The 20,152-nt window shown below is 48.3% G+C and overlaps 1 protein-coding gene across 7 annotated transcripts in view; it reads left to right on the top strand.

Annotated features, from left to right (window-relative positions):
• The window catches only part of HDAC8 (histone deacetylase 8), a 98,945-nt gene that overhangs the window by 14,916 nt on the left and 63,877 nt on the right, over positions 1-20,152 (top strand). For 4 of the 7 annotated variants that reach the window (XM_075068688.1, XM_075068691.1, XM_075068689.1 and 1 more), the window contains exons 3-5: positions 3,103-3,174; positions 6,016-6,146; positions 8,093-8,234. In XM_075068688.1, the coding sequence (XP_074924789.1) occupies positions 3,103-3,174; positions 6,016-6,146; positions 8,093-8,234 (345 nt within the window). The remainder of the gene's footprint in view (positions 1-3,102; positions 3,175-6,015; positions 6,147-8,092; positions 8,235-20,152) is intronic. The other 3 variants (XM_032791614.2, XM_075068693.1, XM_075068692.1) reach the window with 2 other exon arrangements.

A 20,152-nucleotide genomic window follows, 5' to 3' on the forward strand; every position in this document is an offset into this window, starting at 1 on the left:
AAAAAAAAAAAAAAAAAAAAAAAAAAATTAGTGAGGCCAAAAGATTGGACTTGTTCAGAAGAAAAATTCAATCGACTGCTAGCCTGCAATTCCAAATGGCAAACCATCAGGCCCTCCTCGGGAGATAAAATTTTAATTTATGGGACTCCTTCTGTAAGTTCAGAGTCCCTCTCATTGGGCTTGGGCCAGGAATTTGGCATCCTGGTGGAGGAGGGTGCTCCCTCCAGATGGTGTGGGACATGGCTGACTCCACAGCTAGGGTGGTAATGTCGGCGATGGTTATGAGACAGACCTTGCTACAAGACCTCCCATTTGATGGGGTTGGTCTTATCTCAGAACAGAAGGATGCGAGGCTGCATGGGTTGAAGGACCTTGGGCCACCCTTCGCTCGTTGGGCATGCATACACCACAGCCTGCGAGAAAGCAGTTCCGGCCATCTAGGCCTTGGCAATCTTGTACAGGGCCTGCAAGAAGAAGGGAAAGAGATGTTTAGTTTCAGCCATCGTTACCCTTCCTCTTCCCTCTCACTTGTGCAGCCCGGCCCAGCAAAACACCCTTGAGAGCCAGAAGCACTCATTTTCAGCATGCGGTCGAGAGCGACGCACCAGTCCCCTCCCAGGATCCATCTTGCTTTCCTCAACCATCTTTTGTCCCTTCTGTTCAGCCTGGTCCCGAGTCAGCTCAGATGGTTGGGTGCTGGAGATAGTGTCTTAAGGTTACACCCTGCTGTTTTTGGCTGCTCCTCCCTTCCACTCCCCATCCTTCCTGTCCCTCTTCAGGGACCCTTCACACGAGCAACTCCTCGTTCAAGAGGGGCAGTGGAGGACGTCCCTCGGAACATGACAGGGAAGGATTCTAGTCCCGTTGTTTCCTAATCCTGAAAGCAAAAAGGGGTTTCAGACTCATTTTGGATGTGTGATGCCTCAGCAATTTTCCCCAGAAGCTGAAGTTTCTTATGGTCTCCTTGACCTCCACCATCCTCTCCCTGGATCCAGGAGACTGGTATGTTGCCCTTGACTTGAAGGATGCATATTTCTATATTCAAGGTCACAGATGTTTCCTCCATTTCATAGTGGAGAAATGCCATTTCCAATTTATGGCACTCCCCTTTGGCCTCTCAGCAGCTCCAAGGGTCTTCACAAAATGTATGGCGCCAGTGGCCAATTACCTAAGACGTTGAGGGGTCCAGGTCTTCCCATATCTCAACGATCTGGCTCGTCAAGGGCAGGTCTCAGGAACGATTGCAGAGCAGCCTTGATCTGGTGCTTTCCACCTGCTGCAACCTGGGCCTGTTGATGATAAAAGAGAGAAAATCCAACTTGAGGCCAGTCCAATGCATGGAATTTATTGGGATGGTTCTCAATTCCACACGAGCCAGAGCCTTCCTTCCAGAGGCATGCCTGATCTCCCATGTGAAGAACCACCTGTTCACCATGGCTCACACCTGCCTGCAGTTGCTGGGCCACATGGCCACCTGTACATACATGGTCAGTCATGCCTGGCTCTACCTCTGACCTCTTCAAGCGTGGCTGGTGTTGGTTTACGCCCCCAACAGACACAACATACACTGGGTATTCAGGGTGCCGGATCACATCCTGTCATCCCTGAAGTGGTGGTTGAACCCTGGGTTGGTGTTGGAGGGTTTTTCTCTTCATGGCCCCATCCCTGACCCTGGTTTCAGATGCTTCGGACCTCGACTGGGGAGCCCACCTGGACAAGCTCAGCACTCAAGGCCGCTGGCTGTGGGACAGTCTTGCCCTTCACATCAATGTTAGGGAGCTAAGGGCGGTTCACCTGGCCTGTCAGGCTTTCTTGCCCCCCCCCCCCCCCCAAGGTGCAGGGTGTTGCAGGTCCTTACGGACAATACTGCCGCAATGTATAACATCAACAGGCAGGGCAGAGCCAGGTTGTCAGCTCTTTGCCAAGAAGCTTTCGTCCCTTGGGACTTCTGTGTGCGGCATGCCATTCATCTGGTAGCTGGGCCCAGGACCAAAAATGTGCTAGCAGATTGCCTCAGTGGGACCTTCTTGTCTCACCATGAGTGGTCGCTCCATCTGGAAGCAGCTAGTATGATCTTCCAAAAGTGGGGAACTCCCCAGGTGGACTTATTTGTGTCCTGCTAGAACAGGAAATGCTGTGTGTTCTGTTCGCTACAGGGATGGAGAGGGGTTCCATGTCAGATACTTGCCTGCTCCTGTGGTCGGGAGCCCTGATGTATACCTTCTCGCCAGTGCCACAGATTCACAGAGTCCTCGTGAAGATCAAACAGGACAGGGCGAAGGTTATCCGGATAGCTCCCAAGTGGCCTTGCCAGCACTGATTTGGCCACTGCTACTCCCTCTTTGTCCAGCCCTGCTGTCCCAGGAGCACAACAATTTCCTGCATCCCAACCTAGAGGTGTTGCACTTGATAGCATGACTACTGCATGGCTGAATGCAAAAGAGTGGGAATGCTCGACCCAGCTGCAACAGGTCTTGCTGGGTAGCAGAAAGTCCTCCACCAGAGCAACTTACCTGGCACAGTGGAAAAGATTCACATACTATACTTTAGATCGTCGGGTCTGTGCCAAACAGGCCTCTCTGCAGGTGATCCTGGATTACCATCTGCACCTCAGATTTCAGGGTGTGACACTGTATCTCAGGGGAACACCCTGCACCCCCATGTTCATCCTTATAATATGATTGTGTGGTATCCAATGCAAAGTTTGTCATGTCGGATGTCTTTGGAAGGCTCATGATGCATTGTTATAGTAATGTTATAGGTTGTAATTTCATGTATATAGTTACGAGGCTGAAAATGTGTCCTCATGGCTTAAAACAAGCCCAGACAAAATTCTCCAGGAACAGAGGGGCAGTATGGGACAAGCCTAGCCCAGCCTCACAGGAATAAAGGACACTGGCTTAGGCAACAATAAAGGATCTGTTGGACTCTTGAGTGAGTCACGCCCCCCCCCCCCCGGCTTCCTTTGGTCAGTTTGAGATTACCATGCGGTAATGCTCACCTGATCCTGAAGGGGATGGGGTCAAAGCCAAGGGGGAAGAAAGAACGGGATAAAAGGGAGAGACGTTTGCCATACTCTCTCTCTTCCACTTCCATCTACAGATACCACCACCAAGCGACTGAAGCACTGATCAAAAGAGAGAGCCTGGCTGAAGGGCAACTAGCCAGCCTGTGGTGAGAAGCATCTTAGTTTGTAAGATTACTGAAAGTGTTAAGATCAACTTTGAATGTGTGTTTTTGCTTTTATTTCATTTGATCAAATCTGACTTCTTGTGCTTTAAGGCAAAAATCTCTGGCCACGCATGTGGTCGCACGCACAGCTAGAATGGAAAGGACAACAGTTATGAAAGGTTGGTAGCTGTTTTTTCCTCTTGCCCAATGGGGTGATGCCTAGAAATTCCCGAGTGGAAGTTTTGGGGCAGAAAAGGTGGTGGCGGCAGCCAGTGTCACAATTCCAGGGCTAGCTGCATATTTGTGCCTTCTCTAGTCACACAGGTGAACATGCCCTGTGTCTTCAGCTCTCTCTGGGTGGAACCCTATGATTCTCCCACTCTTAAGGTAAGTGCCCTATGTATCAACTGAGGTTGCTCCACAGATCCAACGAAGTTTGGCTGCTTGTGGGTCTTCTCATTGGTAGCTTTGACCTATGGTGAGTACAGTGACACACAGCAGCCTTCTTAGAACAAAGTAGTGTTTAATCTCAACAATAGGAATAAAGCATAACCAACACAGGCACCGGTTTCTAACTGTCCTCAACCCCTACTCTGCCCCTGCTCCTCCCCCTCAATCCCAGTGCCTCCTTCAGGCTGTGAAACAGCTGATCGCGGAAGGCATTGGGAGAGAGGGGAGGAGTTGATTGGCAGAGCCACTGGCAGGCAGGAGTAGGGGGAAGTCGGGGGAGTTTGGTTGCTGGTGGGTGCTTAACACCCACTAACTTTTTTTCCATTGGTGCTCCAGCCCTAGAGCACCCACAGAGTCAGCACCTATGATAACCAGAGAAAGGAGTTTTAAACACAGTAAAAAATCTGTGGTCACACACATCCTACAACTATAGTAAGAGGGTACTGGTAGGCCTTGCTTATCGCAGACACCCCCATCTCTGGGTCCAGCGGTTCAGCCTACTCCTCTGCCTCATTCTCTCCTGTTCTTCAAGGACTATTCTTTGTTCCAGTTTTTCCTACTTGGATCCCCTTCCTGTAGTTTCCAGACTGTTGAAGTCTGCCTGGTGTCAGAGGTCAGACTTTAAAGTGATTGACACCTGCATTGTCCTTTCTGATGCTCTTGTCCCCTTTTCTTGCTATGTGCAAGCAACTCCTGCTTGAATGAATCCCTTGTTATCCTATAACAAACAGTACAATAATAGATCGAATGGGTGGGCGTATGATATTCATAAAATTTTACAGGTGCTCCCTGGTCTTTTAGACCTGATTTATGTTCTCTAAGCTAAGGGGCCAATTCATCATTAAAAACAGGAGACCAGCTGGGGAGACTGGAGGAAGGAGTGACTTTGCTTCCTCCAGGAGCACTGACCAAACACAGAGACTCTCAATGAGGCAGAGGGTGAGATAAGGTTGAGAAGGGATGCGTTCAGGAGTTTGGCTGTTTTCCATTGATCTGTAACTCTTGTGCTTCGTAATAGTAAAGTATGTGTATGGGGGGGGGTACGTATTTGTTTGCTAAGCCTGGATTTCCTTGCTTTATTGTGAATGTGCCCCTGAAGGATTAACTAGAAGCAGGCTCCCATAGCCAGGTGGACTGCTTGGAATGTTTAAACAACTAGGGATCCAGAAGGCTATGAACTGATTCGCGAGTCGTGGGGGGCCAGACTGCATGGGTCTATCTGCACAAGAGGGGTGTTTCTGCACGGAAACTGCCACTGAAAGACAAGGACGGTGCAGGGATTTTTGGCGCATCTAGCGGGGGTCCTTCCATGCTCCCGGTCGGCGGCAATTCGGATCGGCGGGGGGTGTGTGGTGTGTCTTCCACGCTTCACCCGCGGTCTTGGGGCACTTTGGCGGGTCCGGGCGAGTGAGGATCCACCGCAAGATTGCCGCAAAACCCGGACTGGAAAGGACACTGCCGCAATATTGCACTGAGGCCGCCCCCCCCCCCCCCAAATCCTGGTGCGGTCCCCTAAATGGAAGCGCTGGCCCTGATGAAAGACACAGAGCTCCGACCAGCAACCGGTCACTCTCGAGTCCCAGGGACTTAGCAGCCTATGGCATCCAGAGATTGGATCCCATCATAATGGACTGGTGTCCATTCAGAGAGTGGGACTAGACCAGGCTGTGACACACAGGTGTTATCATGGGTGGTGAGTATCATAGGCAGGGGGAGGCTGTGCCTCCCCAAACAGCCTAGTGTGGCTCCGCCTCCAGGCCAGGCCCCATCCGGCGGTTCCCAGCACTCTGCCCTGGCTGGCTGGGGCTGGCTGGCCTGCCTCACACAGGGACTCAGGGTGGCTGCTGCTGGGGTCGTGCTGCATAGCGCACTGTGGGTGGCTGCAGCTGTGCCATCTGGGGCTGGTGTCCGTGGGCTGGAACTGCTGCAGCCAGGCCACCTGGTGCGCTGGGGCTGAGGGCCATGGTGGAGGTGATCTGGGCTCCTGAGGGGGAAGGGGGGGGAGAGAGGAACTGGCCGTCCATGGGTGTTACCTATTTGTGTGTGACCCAAAATGATTGGATCTGTAGTCAGCCAAACTCAGAACAGCATCAAATAAAAGTGAAAATAGAAATGGAATCCAAACAAGGGCAAAAGATTAATTGCACAGTAATATATGAAGCCAGTGCTTGCAAGTGCTCCACGTCAAAGGCAACCATGATAAAATCAGTGGCCCAGCTCAGAGCAGGAGGCTTTTTTCAGTAGAATGGCAACCTTTGCTGTGAGTTTTGTATCCTGTGTATTTTAATAACGTAAGTTAATTTGAGATCCCTAACCTGAGGAACTTCCAGTCAAGCAGTTCCCACTATGCCTCGTGAATCTGCCTTACTGCTCTTATTCCATCTGTCTTGCTAGGATAGTCAAGCCCAAAGTGGCTTCCATGGAGGAGATGGCAAGCTTTCACACTGATGCCTATCTGCAGCACCTCCAGAAGGTCAGCGAGGAGGGGGACGATGACCACCCAGAGTCTGTGGAGTATGGACTGGGTAAGGAGCCTTTTTAAGCAAAGATGAATGGAAGATGGTTGTGTTTGTTTTGAGGTTGAAGTCTTGCACATTTTCCAGAAGGAGCCATCAAAGATTTTCTCATTTTCAGCCTTTTAAACAAAGTCTGTTTCTGCTCTAAGTGACTGTAAAAATGGGCTGTTCTTACTGCACAGATCTTCTCCCTGTGTTAATTGGCAGAACTACTAGCTTTCCCAGTGCAAACCTTTCTAAAAGTTGCTCCTTTTAACCTAGAAGAGGCAGCACAGCTTTGCGAGAGGGAGCTAGATTCTATACTGACTCATGCATCATTAACATAATGCTAATGGAGTCTCAGTTTGAGAATCTATATTACTGCAGCCCAGTGTGACAAAGAATGATTCCAGCATTGCTCTTAGATCACTGGGTGAGTTGGCAGGCTGATTACTAGACACAAAACAATGGTTTACTTGGAAACCAAGTGCATTTGATCTGGTGTGTCTACACAGCCTGTGGCAGCAAGCCTCCCAGCCTAGGTCAACAGACTTCAGTTGGTGAGTGGGGTTTGTGCTAGTGCTCTAAATACAGCTGCATAGACAATGCTTTGAAGTTGCAGCCTGGGCTCTGAAACCTAGGGAGGGGGGTGTTGATGGCTACTTAATTGCCAATGCCATTAACTCCTCTGCTGCTCAGTATGATTCGTGGATATTGGATTCTCCACTGGATGTTTTGACATGTCCTGATGTTCTAGGCATTTGAAAAGCCATTTAATAGGAAGCAGCCACTCAAATCCATGTGCCTTGCAGCAGCAGAAAAGGCAGATGTCCAACAAGCGGGGACTGGCCTTGATTTTAGCTCCAGCATATGCATCAGGAATCACGGAAATAACAGAAGCTCATTGGGCTCCAACCAAGTACAGTAGCATTGTGCTCTATAGTGGATTTATACTGCTCACTTGCCTGCCATGGCACTTGCAGCTGCTCCTTGAAGTCAGCACTCTGGAGGGCTTTAGCATTTCCAGCTGCACAGTGAGAGGTGAAGTTTGTCATCCAACATCAACATGGGATGGCCGGGAAGGGTTCATGACGCTCGCGTCTTCAGGAACACTACTCCATTTAAATGGCTCCAGCAAGGGAATTACTTCCCAGACCAGAAAATAACAGTTGGGGAGGTTTAAGTTGGATATTAGGAAAAACTTTTTCACTCAGAGAGTGGTGAAGCACTGGAATGGATTACCTAGGGAGGTGGTGGAATCTCCTTCCTTAGTGGTTTTTAAGGTGAGGTTTGACAAAGCCCTGGCTAGGATGATTTAGTTGGGAATTGGTCCTGCTTTGAGCAGGGGGTTGGACTAGATGACCTCCTGAGGTCCCTTCCAACCCCGATATTCTGTGATTCTATCTTTGTGTGAGACAGTGGGAGACGCTGCCTTCTTCTTGATGTTACACTGAGTTCTCACGATATTGTTCAAGTGTAGAAGGGCTCTGCTTCTGGAGGCTAAGGATGTGCTGTGTGGCTGTTGGACAGGTAGAGGGGTTGCAGGTACTCCATGTGAAAGAGGGGAATAGAGCAAAGCAACCCAATGTATCTGGTAACTGAACCAGTGTGTGTGGTGCAAATGGGGCTAATTGACCTGGCACCTGCTCGTTACTGAGCCAGGAGGGGTCCATACAACCCCTGAGTATTCTTAGTGTGTGAAAGCCATTTGGCTTTTAATTTTTTCCTGTGGAGCAGGGTCCAAAGAAACCCACCTTGGAAAGCCAGAGGGTGGCATCTTCCACATGGACCATGCTCAAAGGAGGTCAGTCCCCTTGCCAGCAGCCTCACTTTGGCTTCCTACAGTAGCCAGAATAGGAAGCCAGAACTGTAACTAAAGCTAAATATAGTTCCCTGGTGTACTTCCGCTAGGAATGCAGTGATGTTCCCACTGGAGTCTTCTGTCCTGAGTGACGCTCTCTGGTTCTGACCCCTAGGTTATGACTGTCCAGCCACTGAAGGTATCTTTAACTATGCAGCAGCTGTAGGAGGGGCCAGCATCACAGCAGCCCAGTGTCTGATGGACGGCAAGTGCAAGGTAGCAATTAACTGGCCTGGAGGGTGGCATCATGCAAAGAAGTAAGAAGAAAACCTGTTACCTTGTGCTTTCCAACCCGGTATCTGAATCGAGCCTGATAGTTCCTAGCTTTCCACACAGAGCAAGGAGTAACAATAGCATCCAAGGAGACCAATATAAATGAATTGGGAATTTTAGGGGGATGGGGAGGCGGATGGGTGGGTTGAAAGACAAGAGGCAGCTGGGGAAGAAGTGATGTGTAGTGCAGAGGCAGGACTTTTGGCTCCCAGTTATCTAAGTTCTGGCTCTACCATGGGCTTTGCTGTGTGACGTAGACCAATCACTTAACTTCCCTATACCTCAGTTTCTTGTAGTACCTCTTGTACTTCATAGGAGTGTTGCGAGGCTTAATGCTAGTAAAGTACTTTGAGATAGAAGTGCAAACTGCTGATGTGTTGCCAAGCATTGAAGAGAATCGAAACCTGGAGACATACGAAGTATTTAAGAAAAGATGAGGTGAAATAGAATTGAGTCTTCATATTCCTTCCTATGCTCTGAAAGTATCTGTTAGATCTGTATTATAATATGTGAGATAGGGCAGTAATGTACTGTCAATAGCAATATTTCAGAGCAGCAAGAGAGGAGATGGGAACTTTGCCCCTAAGAGGCTCTCATTCCCAGGAGGTCACAGGACTAAAAATGTTTATAAAGTTAGCTGTGGCTTGTACCCTTATTGTTCTCTGAGTTCCAGAAGAAAGTAGTATTTTATCTTCTGAAGCACAAGGACTGTGTTTAATAGCATGTGCCAATGTGAAAGTGACCCCTCTTTCTAATGGAATCATAAGATTTTCCATACCAGATTGGACCAACAGCCTGTCAGTTTTGGTATACTGCCTGTGATAATAATCTATAGCTGATGCATTGGAAAAAAATCCTCAGGAAGTACCTCATCAACAGTGGAATGCTGTATTTAGAGACAGGGCAAGATTTCTTCTTGACCTCTGCGGCCCAGTGTTTTTCTTGAAGCATGAGATTTGGTCCCTCTATTCTGTGTGTCTACCAGATGGGGTCATTCATAAAGTTCTCTCATCCTCTTGAAATCCAGCTGCAGCTTTTGCTTTCTACAGCAGTGCATTTCCTGAGCTGACGGGGAGCTCTGTCCATACTTCTTCCCAATGTGCACACTTTGGGGATCCATCTAAAAATACTGGCAGTTTAAGGTGAACCCCCAGGTCAGGATTAGAACTGTCCAAATCTGGATTTGGTTTTTGTTTCCACTGAGTGGGCGGAGTTCAGATTAGTCAGGCAGAACAGTCTCAGTCTGCTCAGGATGAATGGCTTTTTAACAATTTCTTGTGCTATTCTGTTTTGACTACACTGCCTGGGATCTCCCTCATGGGTGATGCCTGGAACTAAGAAACAACCTCAACAACTTTGTCTCCCATGTGCTGAGCCGTTCATGCTGTTTTTCTCTGAGCAAGGCTAACGCTAAGAGACATCATTACATCGTCAGTGCAGCTGTCCTGTGAGTGTTAAGTGTGCACTAGAACCCCCTAAGACATTTTCAGTGAGACATTTGGAGACTGATTTCAAAATCCCAACAACTTACTTTTCTGTTCAACGTATGCTATATTCTGGCTAGTGCCAGATTTTATGGCTGAGCTATTAACTCCTGAGAACAGACATTTATAATGGAAATACTGACACAACCTTGAGGTAGAGCAGGGGTGGGCAAACTACGGCTCTTGGGCCGGAGCCGGCCCCTTGGGGCTTTGGAGCCGGCCCATGGGATTGCCTCACATGGCACTGCGGGCCCCATGCCACTCTCAGAAGCGGCTGGCACCAGGCCCCCATCAGGGCCACAGCGCTTCCTGGAGCGGTGCGGTGCCAGGGACAGGGCAGGCATGTAGGGAGCCTGCCCTGGCCCCAGTGTGCGCCACTGCCACCCCGGAGCCGCTTTAGGTAAGCGGCACTGGGCGGGAGCTCAAACCCCTCCTGCACCCCTGCCCTGACCCCCCCTCCTGCACTCTGCACCCTAGCCCCCTGCCCTGAGCCCCCTCATACACTCCACACCCCTCCTCTGCCCCAATCCCTTGCCCTGAGCCCCTTCCTGCACACTGCACCCCCCCACACACACACTCTGCACTCCCTCCTGCACCCCAACCCGCTGCCCCGGCCCTGCATACAATTTCCTCACCCAGATGTGGCCCTCGGCCCAAAAAGTTTGCTCACTCCCAAGTTAGAGACACAATACATGACTAACAGACTCCATGTACTGGCAGAAGTTGGGGGAAATCCACTGAAGGGTTAGGTAAACCCTCTGCCTTAACCTAGAGCTCTCCCTAGTGGTACCTTGGCTAAAACTGGAAAGGACATTTTAAAATCAGTACATGAAATGAATGCTAAAAAGTGCACAACATTTCATAGAATATTAGGATTGAAAGGGACCTCAGGAGGTCATCTAGTCTAACCTCCTGCTCAGAGCAGGACCATCAACTAATTCATCCCAGCCAGGGCTATGTCAAGCCTAACCTTAAAAACCTCTGAGGAAGGAGATTCCACCACCTCCCTAGGTAACCCATTCCAGTGCTTCACCACCCTCCTAGTGAAATAGTTTTTCCTAATATTCAACCTAAACCTCCCCCACTGCAACTTGAGACCATTACTCCTTGTTTTGTCATCTGCTACCACTGAGAACAGTCTAGATCCATCCTCTTTGGAACTCCCTTTCAGGTAGTTGAAAGCAGTTATCAAATCCCCCCTCATTCTTCTCTTCTGCAGACTAAACAATCCCAGTTCCCTTAGCTTCTCCTCATAAGTCATGTGTCCAGCCCCCTAATCATTTTTGTTGCCCCTTTGCTGGACTCTTTCCAATTTTTCCACATCCTCCTTGTAGTGTGGGGCCCAAAACTGGACACAGTACTCCAGATGAGGCCTCACCAGTGCCGAATAGAGCGGAATGATCACGTCCCTTGTTCTACTGGCAATGCCTCTACGTATACAGCCCAAAATGCCATTAGCCTTCTTGGCAACAAGGGCACACTGTCGACTCTCATCCAGCTTCTAATTACTAAATAAAAATGCTTTGTGTCAAGACAGGTGCCCAAACCCAGTTGGACATGCAGGGTGATAAGCAGTAGGTATAGTTGGGGTTATGTACCTGGGTGTCAGTCTAAGCGTGGGAGAATTGCAAGATTCCACCCGGAAGCAGATGAGGGCAAGAGGCTGAATGCCTGAGGCGATAGCGCTCAGACAGCCCAGAACCAGGACAAGAGGTGCAGACAGTCCTGTAACTGTAACACCACTGTAGTGGATGTGCGCCACCTTTGGAGCGCTGCCACTGGAAGTTCCTGAGAAGTTGCCGGGAGGCACTGGCGCCCGAACTGTGGCCCTGCCCCTGCTTGGCCTCTTCCCCTGTGGCCTCACCCATGATCTGCCACTTCCTGCCCTTGCTGTGAGACCCCAGTTGCTCGCTCCTCTCCGCCCTCTCCCCCATGTTGCTCACCCATAAGGCAGGAGGGGGCAGAAAGGAGTGAGCGAGGAGGGGGCGGGGAGGAGCAGACGGCAGGTAAAGAGGAACAAGTGGTGGGCAGGGGGAGGGGGCAGAATGGGGATGGGAAGAGCAGAGTGGATAATGGGGCCTCAGGGGAAGAGGCCAAGTGGGGGCGGGGCATCTGGGTGGAGCAAGGGCGGTGCCACAGTCCAGGCACTAATGGTTCCTCCCACTTCTAGGGAGCTTTTGATGCTCACATCCCGCCTCCCCAAACACAAGAGTCATGTGCTGCATACGGACAACTGTAAGTGAAACAGGTTAGCAAAAACTCTTGTGTTTTGGGTTTTTTTTTTTTTTCAGTTTGCCTTATCGTCAGTTTCTCTCTTCATTAAATGACCTTTAAAAATGAAAAGGGAGCTGAAAAACCCTCAAGCCTTTTTTAAAAAGGATGTTAAAAGGAAAATCCTCAGGCTATGCTGTTTTAACAGGTGTTTAGTCACAAACAAGGATTTTTTTTTAAGTCAACTCCAAAAAAGTCAAATTGTATCTCTTTAGAACCTTAATTAGATTCACAATGTAATATTGGGGCTGCTAGACTGCTAATATGTTTGCTATGTTTTGCGTTGTAATCCAGACTGAGACTAAAGGTATGTCTACACTACGGGATTATTCCGATTTTACAGAAACTGGTATTTGGAAACAGATTGTATGAAGTCGAGTGCATGCGGCCACACTAAGCACATTAATTCGGTGTGCATCCATGTACCGAGTCTAGCGTCGATTTTCCAGAGTGTTGCAGTGTGGGTAGCTATCCTATAGTTCCCGTAGTCTCCCCCGCCCATTGGAATTCTGGGTTGAGATCACAATGCATGATGGGGCAAAAACAGTGTTGCAGGTGATTCTGGGTAAATGTTGTCAGTCAATCCTCCCTCCGTGAAGGCAACGGCAGACAATCATTTTGCGCCCTTTCTTCTGGATTGTCCTAGCAGATGCCATAGCTTGGCACACATGGAGCCCATTTAGCCTTTTTGCACTGTCACCATATGTCTACTGGATGCTGCTGACAGACGTGGTACTGCAGTGCTACACAGCAGCATCCCCTTCCCTTTGCAAGTTAGCAGAGACGGTTACCAGCCATATTGTACCATCTGCTGCTGTCATGGGTGCTCCTGGCTAGCCTCAGTGAGGTCGGCTGGGGGCGCATGGACAAAAATGGGAATGACTCCCCAAGTCATTCCCTTCTTTAAGTTTTGTCTCAAGGGAGAGTCAGTCCTGCCTGATATTCTAGTTGATTCTGAACTTCCAGTTCTATGGGGGTAACTATTTTGACAATGAAGGCTCAGGCTTGTTAGTTAACTTGCCCTCCTTCAACTCATTGCACTTATGGAAAAGGGAAAAAATCGATCTGGAAGATCAGCTGTTCTCTGAAAAAAAAATTCTGTTAACAGGGCTTTAACACCAAAGATCTCTTCCTTGCAATTATACAGACTCAGCTGCTGATGTTAAGGAGGAAGACAAGCTTTTTTACTTCTGGTAGGTCTGCGGAGCCTGCAAAGGTATGGGAGAGTAGAATCCAAATCACTCTTTCTTGCACATCAATAGAATTAAATTCTAATGGGATATGCTGTACCATTCCCCAGGGTACAGTCTGGACTGTTGGATAACTGTGTCCCCTCAACTCTTCAATTGGGGGTGTCTTTTACACTGCTTCACTGTAACAACAACCACTCCTGGTCCATTGACATACACCCTCTAACCTGCAAAATCACTCCTAGCTGAATTATATGAGTGCTTCTAGCCAGCCATTCATGAATGATATTACAGAGCGACACCAGCAAATTCCCAGTTCCAGACCTGTCCCCAGAAATATTCATCTTGTACTGCCCAGCACCCTCCTGGACAATACAAGCTCCTAGAAAGTCTGTCATTTCATTAACAGGGTTTGTGCATATTATTTTCTATTGTCTCAAACGGAGGTTTCCAAATACTTCAATCCAGGAACACATTGGTTTAGATCAGGGGTTGGCAACCTCTGGCACGCGGCTCGCCAGGGTAAGCACCCTGGTGGTCTGGACCAGTTTGTTTACCTGCTGCGTCGGCAGGTTTGGCCAATCGTGGCTCTCACTGGCCACGGTTCGCCGCTGCAGGCCAATGGGGGCACAGGAAGCCATGGCCAGCACATCCCTCAGCCCACGCCGCTTCCTGCTGCCCCCCTTGCCCTGGGACAGTGAACCACGGCCAGTGGGAGTTGTGATCGGCTGACCCTGTCGACCTGACAGGTAAACAAACTGGCCCAGCCTGCCAGGGTGCTTACCCTGGTGAGCCGCGTACCAGAGGTTGCCGACCTCTGGTTTAGATAAAACAATATAACAAGTTCATTAACTTACAGAAAGAGAGATTTTTAAGAGATTACAAGGAATGAGGTATAAAAGATATTGTGAGACACTGCATCAAATGGCTTACTAAATCCAAATATGTGATGCACATAGGTTCCTACAGCCTGCTGGCAATTTAGTAATTCTGTCCAAAAAAGTCAGTTTTGTCTAAAAAATTAATCTTTATAAACTCATGCTGCTTATTGCACGAGTCCATTAGGTGACTTTTTTCTTCATGCTGGATGGTCCATCATTTCTCTTGGGGATTGCATTTAGACTTTCAAATGGTTATTGCTAGGATCATTCTCCTTTTCTCTTTGAATATTGTCTACTTGCTCTTCGCTAGTTTTTGGTACTTCGCCAATTTTCCATGCCTTCAGAAATAATTAGCAGTGCTGTAAAATCCATTAGGTTAATTGTATGATAATCCCACTTTTTAACATGAGTCTGTCTCAAATTAGGACTTGGCACATTGAAAGAACTGGGCAATATTCAGGCAAGCTGTAAGGATGGTGCAAAACAGAATGAAGGGAGACTTCAGTGCAAACTTTATCTGTTGGGGACACACTGTCTCGGTACATGCAATTAACTAATAACGATCCTTTGTATCTTAGAGGCAGGAGTTGCTGTGCCACACTGAAAGTGAATAAGTACACTCTTCATCTTTTATCTTTCTTTAACTTGCTGCTTTTTCTGCAACTGTTGGGGTGTGGGTGTATACACACACACATACACTTTTATTTTGGATTCCTAGTCAGATTGGTGTGTATCCAGAACAAGTGCTCCTTTGTCAAAATAATCTGCTTGTGGGGGAGGCAGGATGTTGGCTTAATTGCTTCCTGAGGTCATAAGCATAGAAATGGAAACCACAGTCTTCATGGGTTCAGGGCTTGAAGTTCAAAATAGTCTAGGATGGCTTGGAGCTAAGGGTTGGTGCCTTTTATTGAGCAAATGCTGACCTTTCACCTCTGGAACCATGCTCAAAGCTTTCATCCAGCATGAATCTAGGAGATAAATTATCCGAAAGGAGGCATCTTTGCAGCAGCTAATTCTCTATCCTGGAAGGTGCACTTGGGCAATAGCTGGTTCTACTTTTCTTTGATTAGTGTTTTAAATTGTCATCTGCTATATTTACAGTGTCAAAAGACCCAGACAGCTGATGTTGCTGTCTTGTCTTTCAGCACAGATGGGATGTAAAAGGCCTCTTTGCTGCTCATAGACTTTAAGGCCAGAAGGGACCATCCTGATCTTCTAGTCTGACCTCCTGCATGTCGCAGGCCACAGAACCTCACCCACCCACTCCTGTAATAGGCCCATTATCACTGGCTGAGTTACCAAAGTCCTCAAAGCTTGATTTAAAGCCTTCAAGTTACAGAGAATCAACTATTTATTCTAGTTCAGATGAGCAAGTGACCCAGGCCTCAAGCTACAGAGGAAGATGAAAATCCTCCAGGATATCTGCCCATCTGACCTGGGGGGGAAATTCCTATCTGACCCCAAACATGGCGATCTGTTGGATCCGGAACATGTGGGCAGGACCCACCATTCAGCCACCTGAGAAAGAATTCACCATAGTAACTTCAAGCCCTCTCCATCTAGTATCTCATCTCCAGCCATTAGAGATATTTGCTAATAGAAATTGTGAGTGGGCCAGATGCCATTATAGGCAATCTCATTATACCATCCTCTCCAGATGAGTCTTGAAGCAAATTAGGGTTTTTTGCCCCCACTGCTCCCCTTGGAAAGCTGTTCCAGAACTTCACTAATTTGATAGTTAGAAACCTTCATCTAATTTCAAGTTTTAACTTACTAATGGTCGGTTTATACCATTTGTTCCTATGCCAATATTGGCCTTTGCCTTAAATAACTCCTCTTCCTCCCTGGTGTTTGTCCCTCTGATAGGATTGCTCTTTCGAAACACATCTCCTCATAGCCTTCATTCGGTTAGACAAGGCAAGCTCCTGAAGTCTTCTTTCATAAGGTAGTTTCTCTGTTCCTCGAATCATCCTAGTTGCCCTTCTCTGCATCTGTTCCAGTTTGAATTCATCCTTCTTAAACATGGGAGACAAGAATTGCACACAGCATTCCAGATGAGGTCTCACCAGTGCCTTGTATAATGGTACTAAACACTTCCCTGTCTCTACTCACAATACCTCACCTGATGCATCCTAAAATTGGATTAGCCTTTTCTATGGCAGCTCAGAGTGATCCTGTGATTGAGAAATATACCCAAGTCTTTCTCCCCCTCTGTCACTTTCAACTGATATGTCACCATCTTATAGCAAAAGAAACTTGTGAGTCCCTAAGTGCATGACCTTGCACTTTTAACTGTTAAATTTCATCTCCTTTCTGTTACTCTAGTTTTCAAGGTCATCCAAATTTTCTTTTATGATGTTACGGTCCTCCTCCGTATTGGCAATACCTCCAAACTTTGTGTCATCTGCAAATTTTATTAGCACACTCCCACTTTTTGTTCCAAAGTCATTAATGGAAATGTTAAATAAGATTGGTCCCAAGATCAGTCCCTGAGGAGCTCCAATAGTAACATCCCTCCAGCCTGACAGTTCACCTTTCAGTATGACCTGTTGTAGTTACTCCTTTAACCACTCTTATCAGCTAGGCACAAAAAATGGAAAGCACTTGCCAAAGTACTCTCCTTAGATTGTTTTTGTGTGTCAGTTACCCTGGGATTGCAGCAGTAAACGCTAGCAATTCTCATTGTCCCTTCAGTAGTTTCCCTAAGATGGTTCTCTCACTGCTCTTATCTGCACCAGCTTTATCTCGGTCAGCTCCGCTGGTGATAGCAATAGTGAGAGTGCTAGTATAGAGGAGATCCTGGTGGCCACCAGCATCTTAATCCATGTATCATCTCACTCTGTCATCTAGAAGAATTAGGCCTGTGTATGAATGGGATTAGGTGACAGCGTTGCTGGAGACTGGACTCTATGATCCTGGAGGACCCCTCCAGTCCAGTGCCTGGCTATGTAGACCCTACAGTGGTAACAATTCCCTTTCCTGGTCTACAGTGGCACTCTCACCTGGTGTAGAAGCTGTAAGCATGGTACAGAGAACAATGGTGTTTCCTTCCATCGGCACCTAATGCAAACTTGAGCCAATGTAACTGGGGATAGTAACTTTCTTCATGAGTGATCTAGCTGTTGGAGACCTACCCTGGCTTAGAGTCCAGTTGTGCTCTTTGTGGGGAGAGGGAGATTCATTATTTTTAAAAAAGTGAATACATTTGATTCTAATAAAGATGGCCAAGAGGCAGGCCAGGTGGACGCTGCAGGTTCCCTGCACAGCCCTACCAATGCACCTCTCCAAGCCTGTCTTTGTGGCCTTTCCAGTGTGGGCTAATCCTGCACTGCAGTGACCCCTGCTACACCAGTCCTGAACTGCTACCTAGTTTTACCCATTAGCTAAGTGCCCAATTTCAGCATCCTCTGCTAGTCCAGTCCCAGAGAAGACTGTCAGTCATACTGTGAATTGTTAGCTCTGTAATGTGGGCCGTGGTCTATAAGAGACTAGTCCAGGAAGCCACTGTGGTATAAGGTTAGTATGCTAAAATACTCTGTCCCCAGTACATTAAGAGAGCCCCTGCTAGACTGTCCCCGGTTCTGTGGTGCGGAGGGACAGTCTAGCAGGGGCTCTCTTAATGTACTGGTTCAACAGTTTTATTACTGTGGAGCGCACGTGAAGTTAAGCAGAAGCCATAGTCTTAAATGTCAAACATTTAAAATGCGAAAAATAGCCTGTATGTTAGTAAAACTAAAAAATGCTCCCTGGATGCTTTTAGAGAAGCAGTCCCCAGCGTTGCTCTGTTAATGGAGCTAGAGGTTCTCTGGATAGCACCAGTTCCCATCTGCAGCAGTGAATGTTAGAAACTACAAGACTACTCTACAGAGCTTGTTTCCATCTACCCCACAATCTTGTGCCGCAGAGGCGGAGAGTGGTGGTGGCAGTGGCAGCGATAGGGAGCAAAGAGAACCACAGGCTGAATATCCAGCAACATTTCCAGCAGTGAGGTCTGAGAACATGGACAGTCTGGTGAAGAAACAGGGGAGGCCCTGTAACTTGAACCATAGTGGACATGTCTACACTGCCACTGGGAGCGAGTCTGCCAGCCCTTGTCCACAGACTGACGCTGGCTATGTAGCTGTTGTGGCTCAGGCTCTCAAGCTCCCCCTCCCCAGTCCCAGAGCTTGAGAGCTGAAGCTCCAGCCCAAGCTGCAGCATCTACACAGCTATTTTTAGTATGCTAGTGTGAGACACTGGACCTGGGCTTGGAAGCTCATTTCCAGCGGTAGTGTAGACACACCCTTAAAAGTGGGCTAGAAAACACCGTATGGGCCAGCCTGCACTGAGTTACTCCTGAGGGCATTCTGAGCCAAAAGTTCTAAAATTCTGCACACAATGTTTTAAAATTCTGCAAAATTTTGCATTTTTATTTGTCAATAAATAAATGTGGAGGCTCCATCATGGCAATGGGCGGTCACCCTGTCAGAGTGCTGGCTTCATGGAGTGTGGGTCTAGGTGCTGACTTGGTGTGGCTCACTGGAGTGGGGGTGCAGGGAGCTTGTTGGAGTGGTCCAGGTGCAGGTGGGATGAGACTTCTAGGGTGGGAGTTCAGTTGCAGGTGGCAGTCTGGGTGCAGAGGTGGGGTCTGGATGCAGGGAGATGGGGCTCGGTGGGGTGGGTCTGGGTGCAGGGGGTGAGGTTTGGTAAGACGATCTGGGTATGAGGTAGGTCCAAATGTGCGGGGGTTGGGTGGATGGGGGAGCAGCTCCCCATACAATGACACCCCCACCCCACCCCAACCCAACCCCAGGAGCGATGGAGGCAGGAAGCGGAGGGGTGTGGAGCTTCCTGCAGCTGGAGGGGTTTCTGGGGCTGGATCTGACCTAGCCCTGGCTGCTCCTTGCAGGGGAAGAGGAAGTCCTGTCCTCCCCAAGCCAGCCAGGACTAGCTGCTGGATAGAAGCTACGGTCCCCAGCCCTTTTTCCCTAGTGATTTACACCTCTGCTAGCTGCTTCTGGCACCTGAAACAAAGCATCCTCACTGCTGGGGAGCGGCACGTGACTGTTCTTGCAGCTTCCCTTTGCTTCCCCATCAGATTGCACCCACAGGAGTAACTGAGTGGTGGCCAGTAACTTTTACCAGGCTGGAAGACTTCTTGTGGTTACACTCCAGGCATTTACTGTTGCATTACTGGTGCTCTGCTCGCAGACACTAGCTCCAGGCATGACAAAGAGCTGGCAATTGCTGCCAAAAAGAGCAGGGCCCTGGCTGAGAAGAAGTTATCTTGATTTATTGAGTGGCTGACTCAAGGTGGGCAGGACTGCAGGTCAACTTTTGTGACTGGGCTTTGAAAATGCAGAAGGATTTTCTTCACAGCTTTGCTTTTTATTGGATTGCATCCTGTAAGAAAGGCACCAGCATTCCTTGTTCTGCTAGAATTCAGCACACTCGTAAACCTCCTGGGATATGGGTACCCAAAATTTGGCCAGCCAACAGTCGCATGGACAGTGTTCCAGAAGTTGGAGGGCTGTCTTTAACTTCCATAAAATAGAGAAGATTGCAGCTGCCCTTCCCTTTAGTGCAGTGGCATGAATATCAGGATCAAGATACTAAGGCATGTAGCCCATGAAGCTTGCAGCTTTCTTAGGATATCAATAACCTAATATCTTTCTTTCCCTTTAATGGGCTTTGTAGATGGATGACTGTTGTTACCTCCTGTCAGGGTTCCTTCCCCACTCTGAACTCTAGGGTACGGATGTGGGGCCCCGCATGAAGGCCCCCCTAAGCTTATTTCTACCAGCTTAGGTTAAAACCTGGTACTCCGCCACCACCAAGTGATTTAACAAGAAACAGGGAAAAGACCACTTGGAGTTCCTCTTCCCCCAAGCCCTTACACCCCCTTTCCGGGAGAGGCTCAAGAATAATATACTAACCAGTTGGTTACAAGGTGATCAAGACCCAAACTGCTGGGTCTTTGGACAATGGAAAATCAGTCAGGTTCTTAAAAGAAGGATTTTATTCAAAAGAAAAGGTAAAAATCATCTCTGTAAAATCAGGATGGGAAATAACTTTACAGGGTAATCAGATTCAAAGA

Source organism: Chelonoidis abingdonii, chromosome 8 (genome assembly GCF_003597395.2).
Source record: "Chelonoidis abingdonii isolate Lonesome George chromosome 8, CheloAbing_2.0, whole genome shotgun sequence".
Lineage (NCBI taxonomy): Eukaryota > Metazoa > Chordata > Testudines > Testudinidae > Chelonoidis > Chelonoidis abingdonii.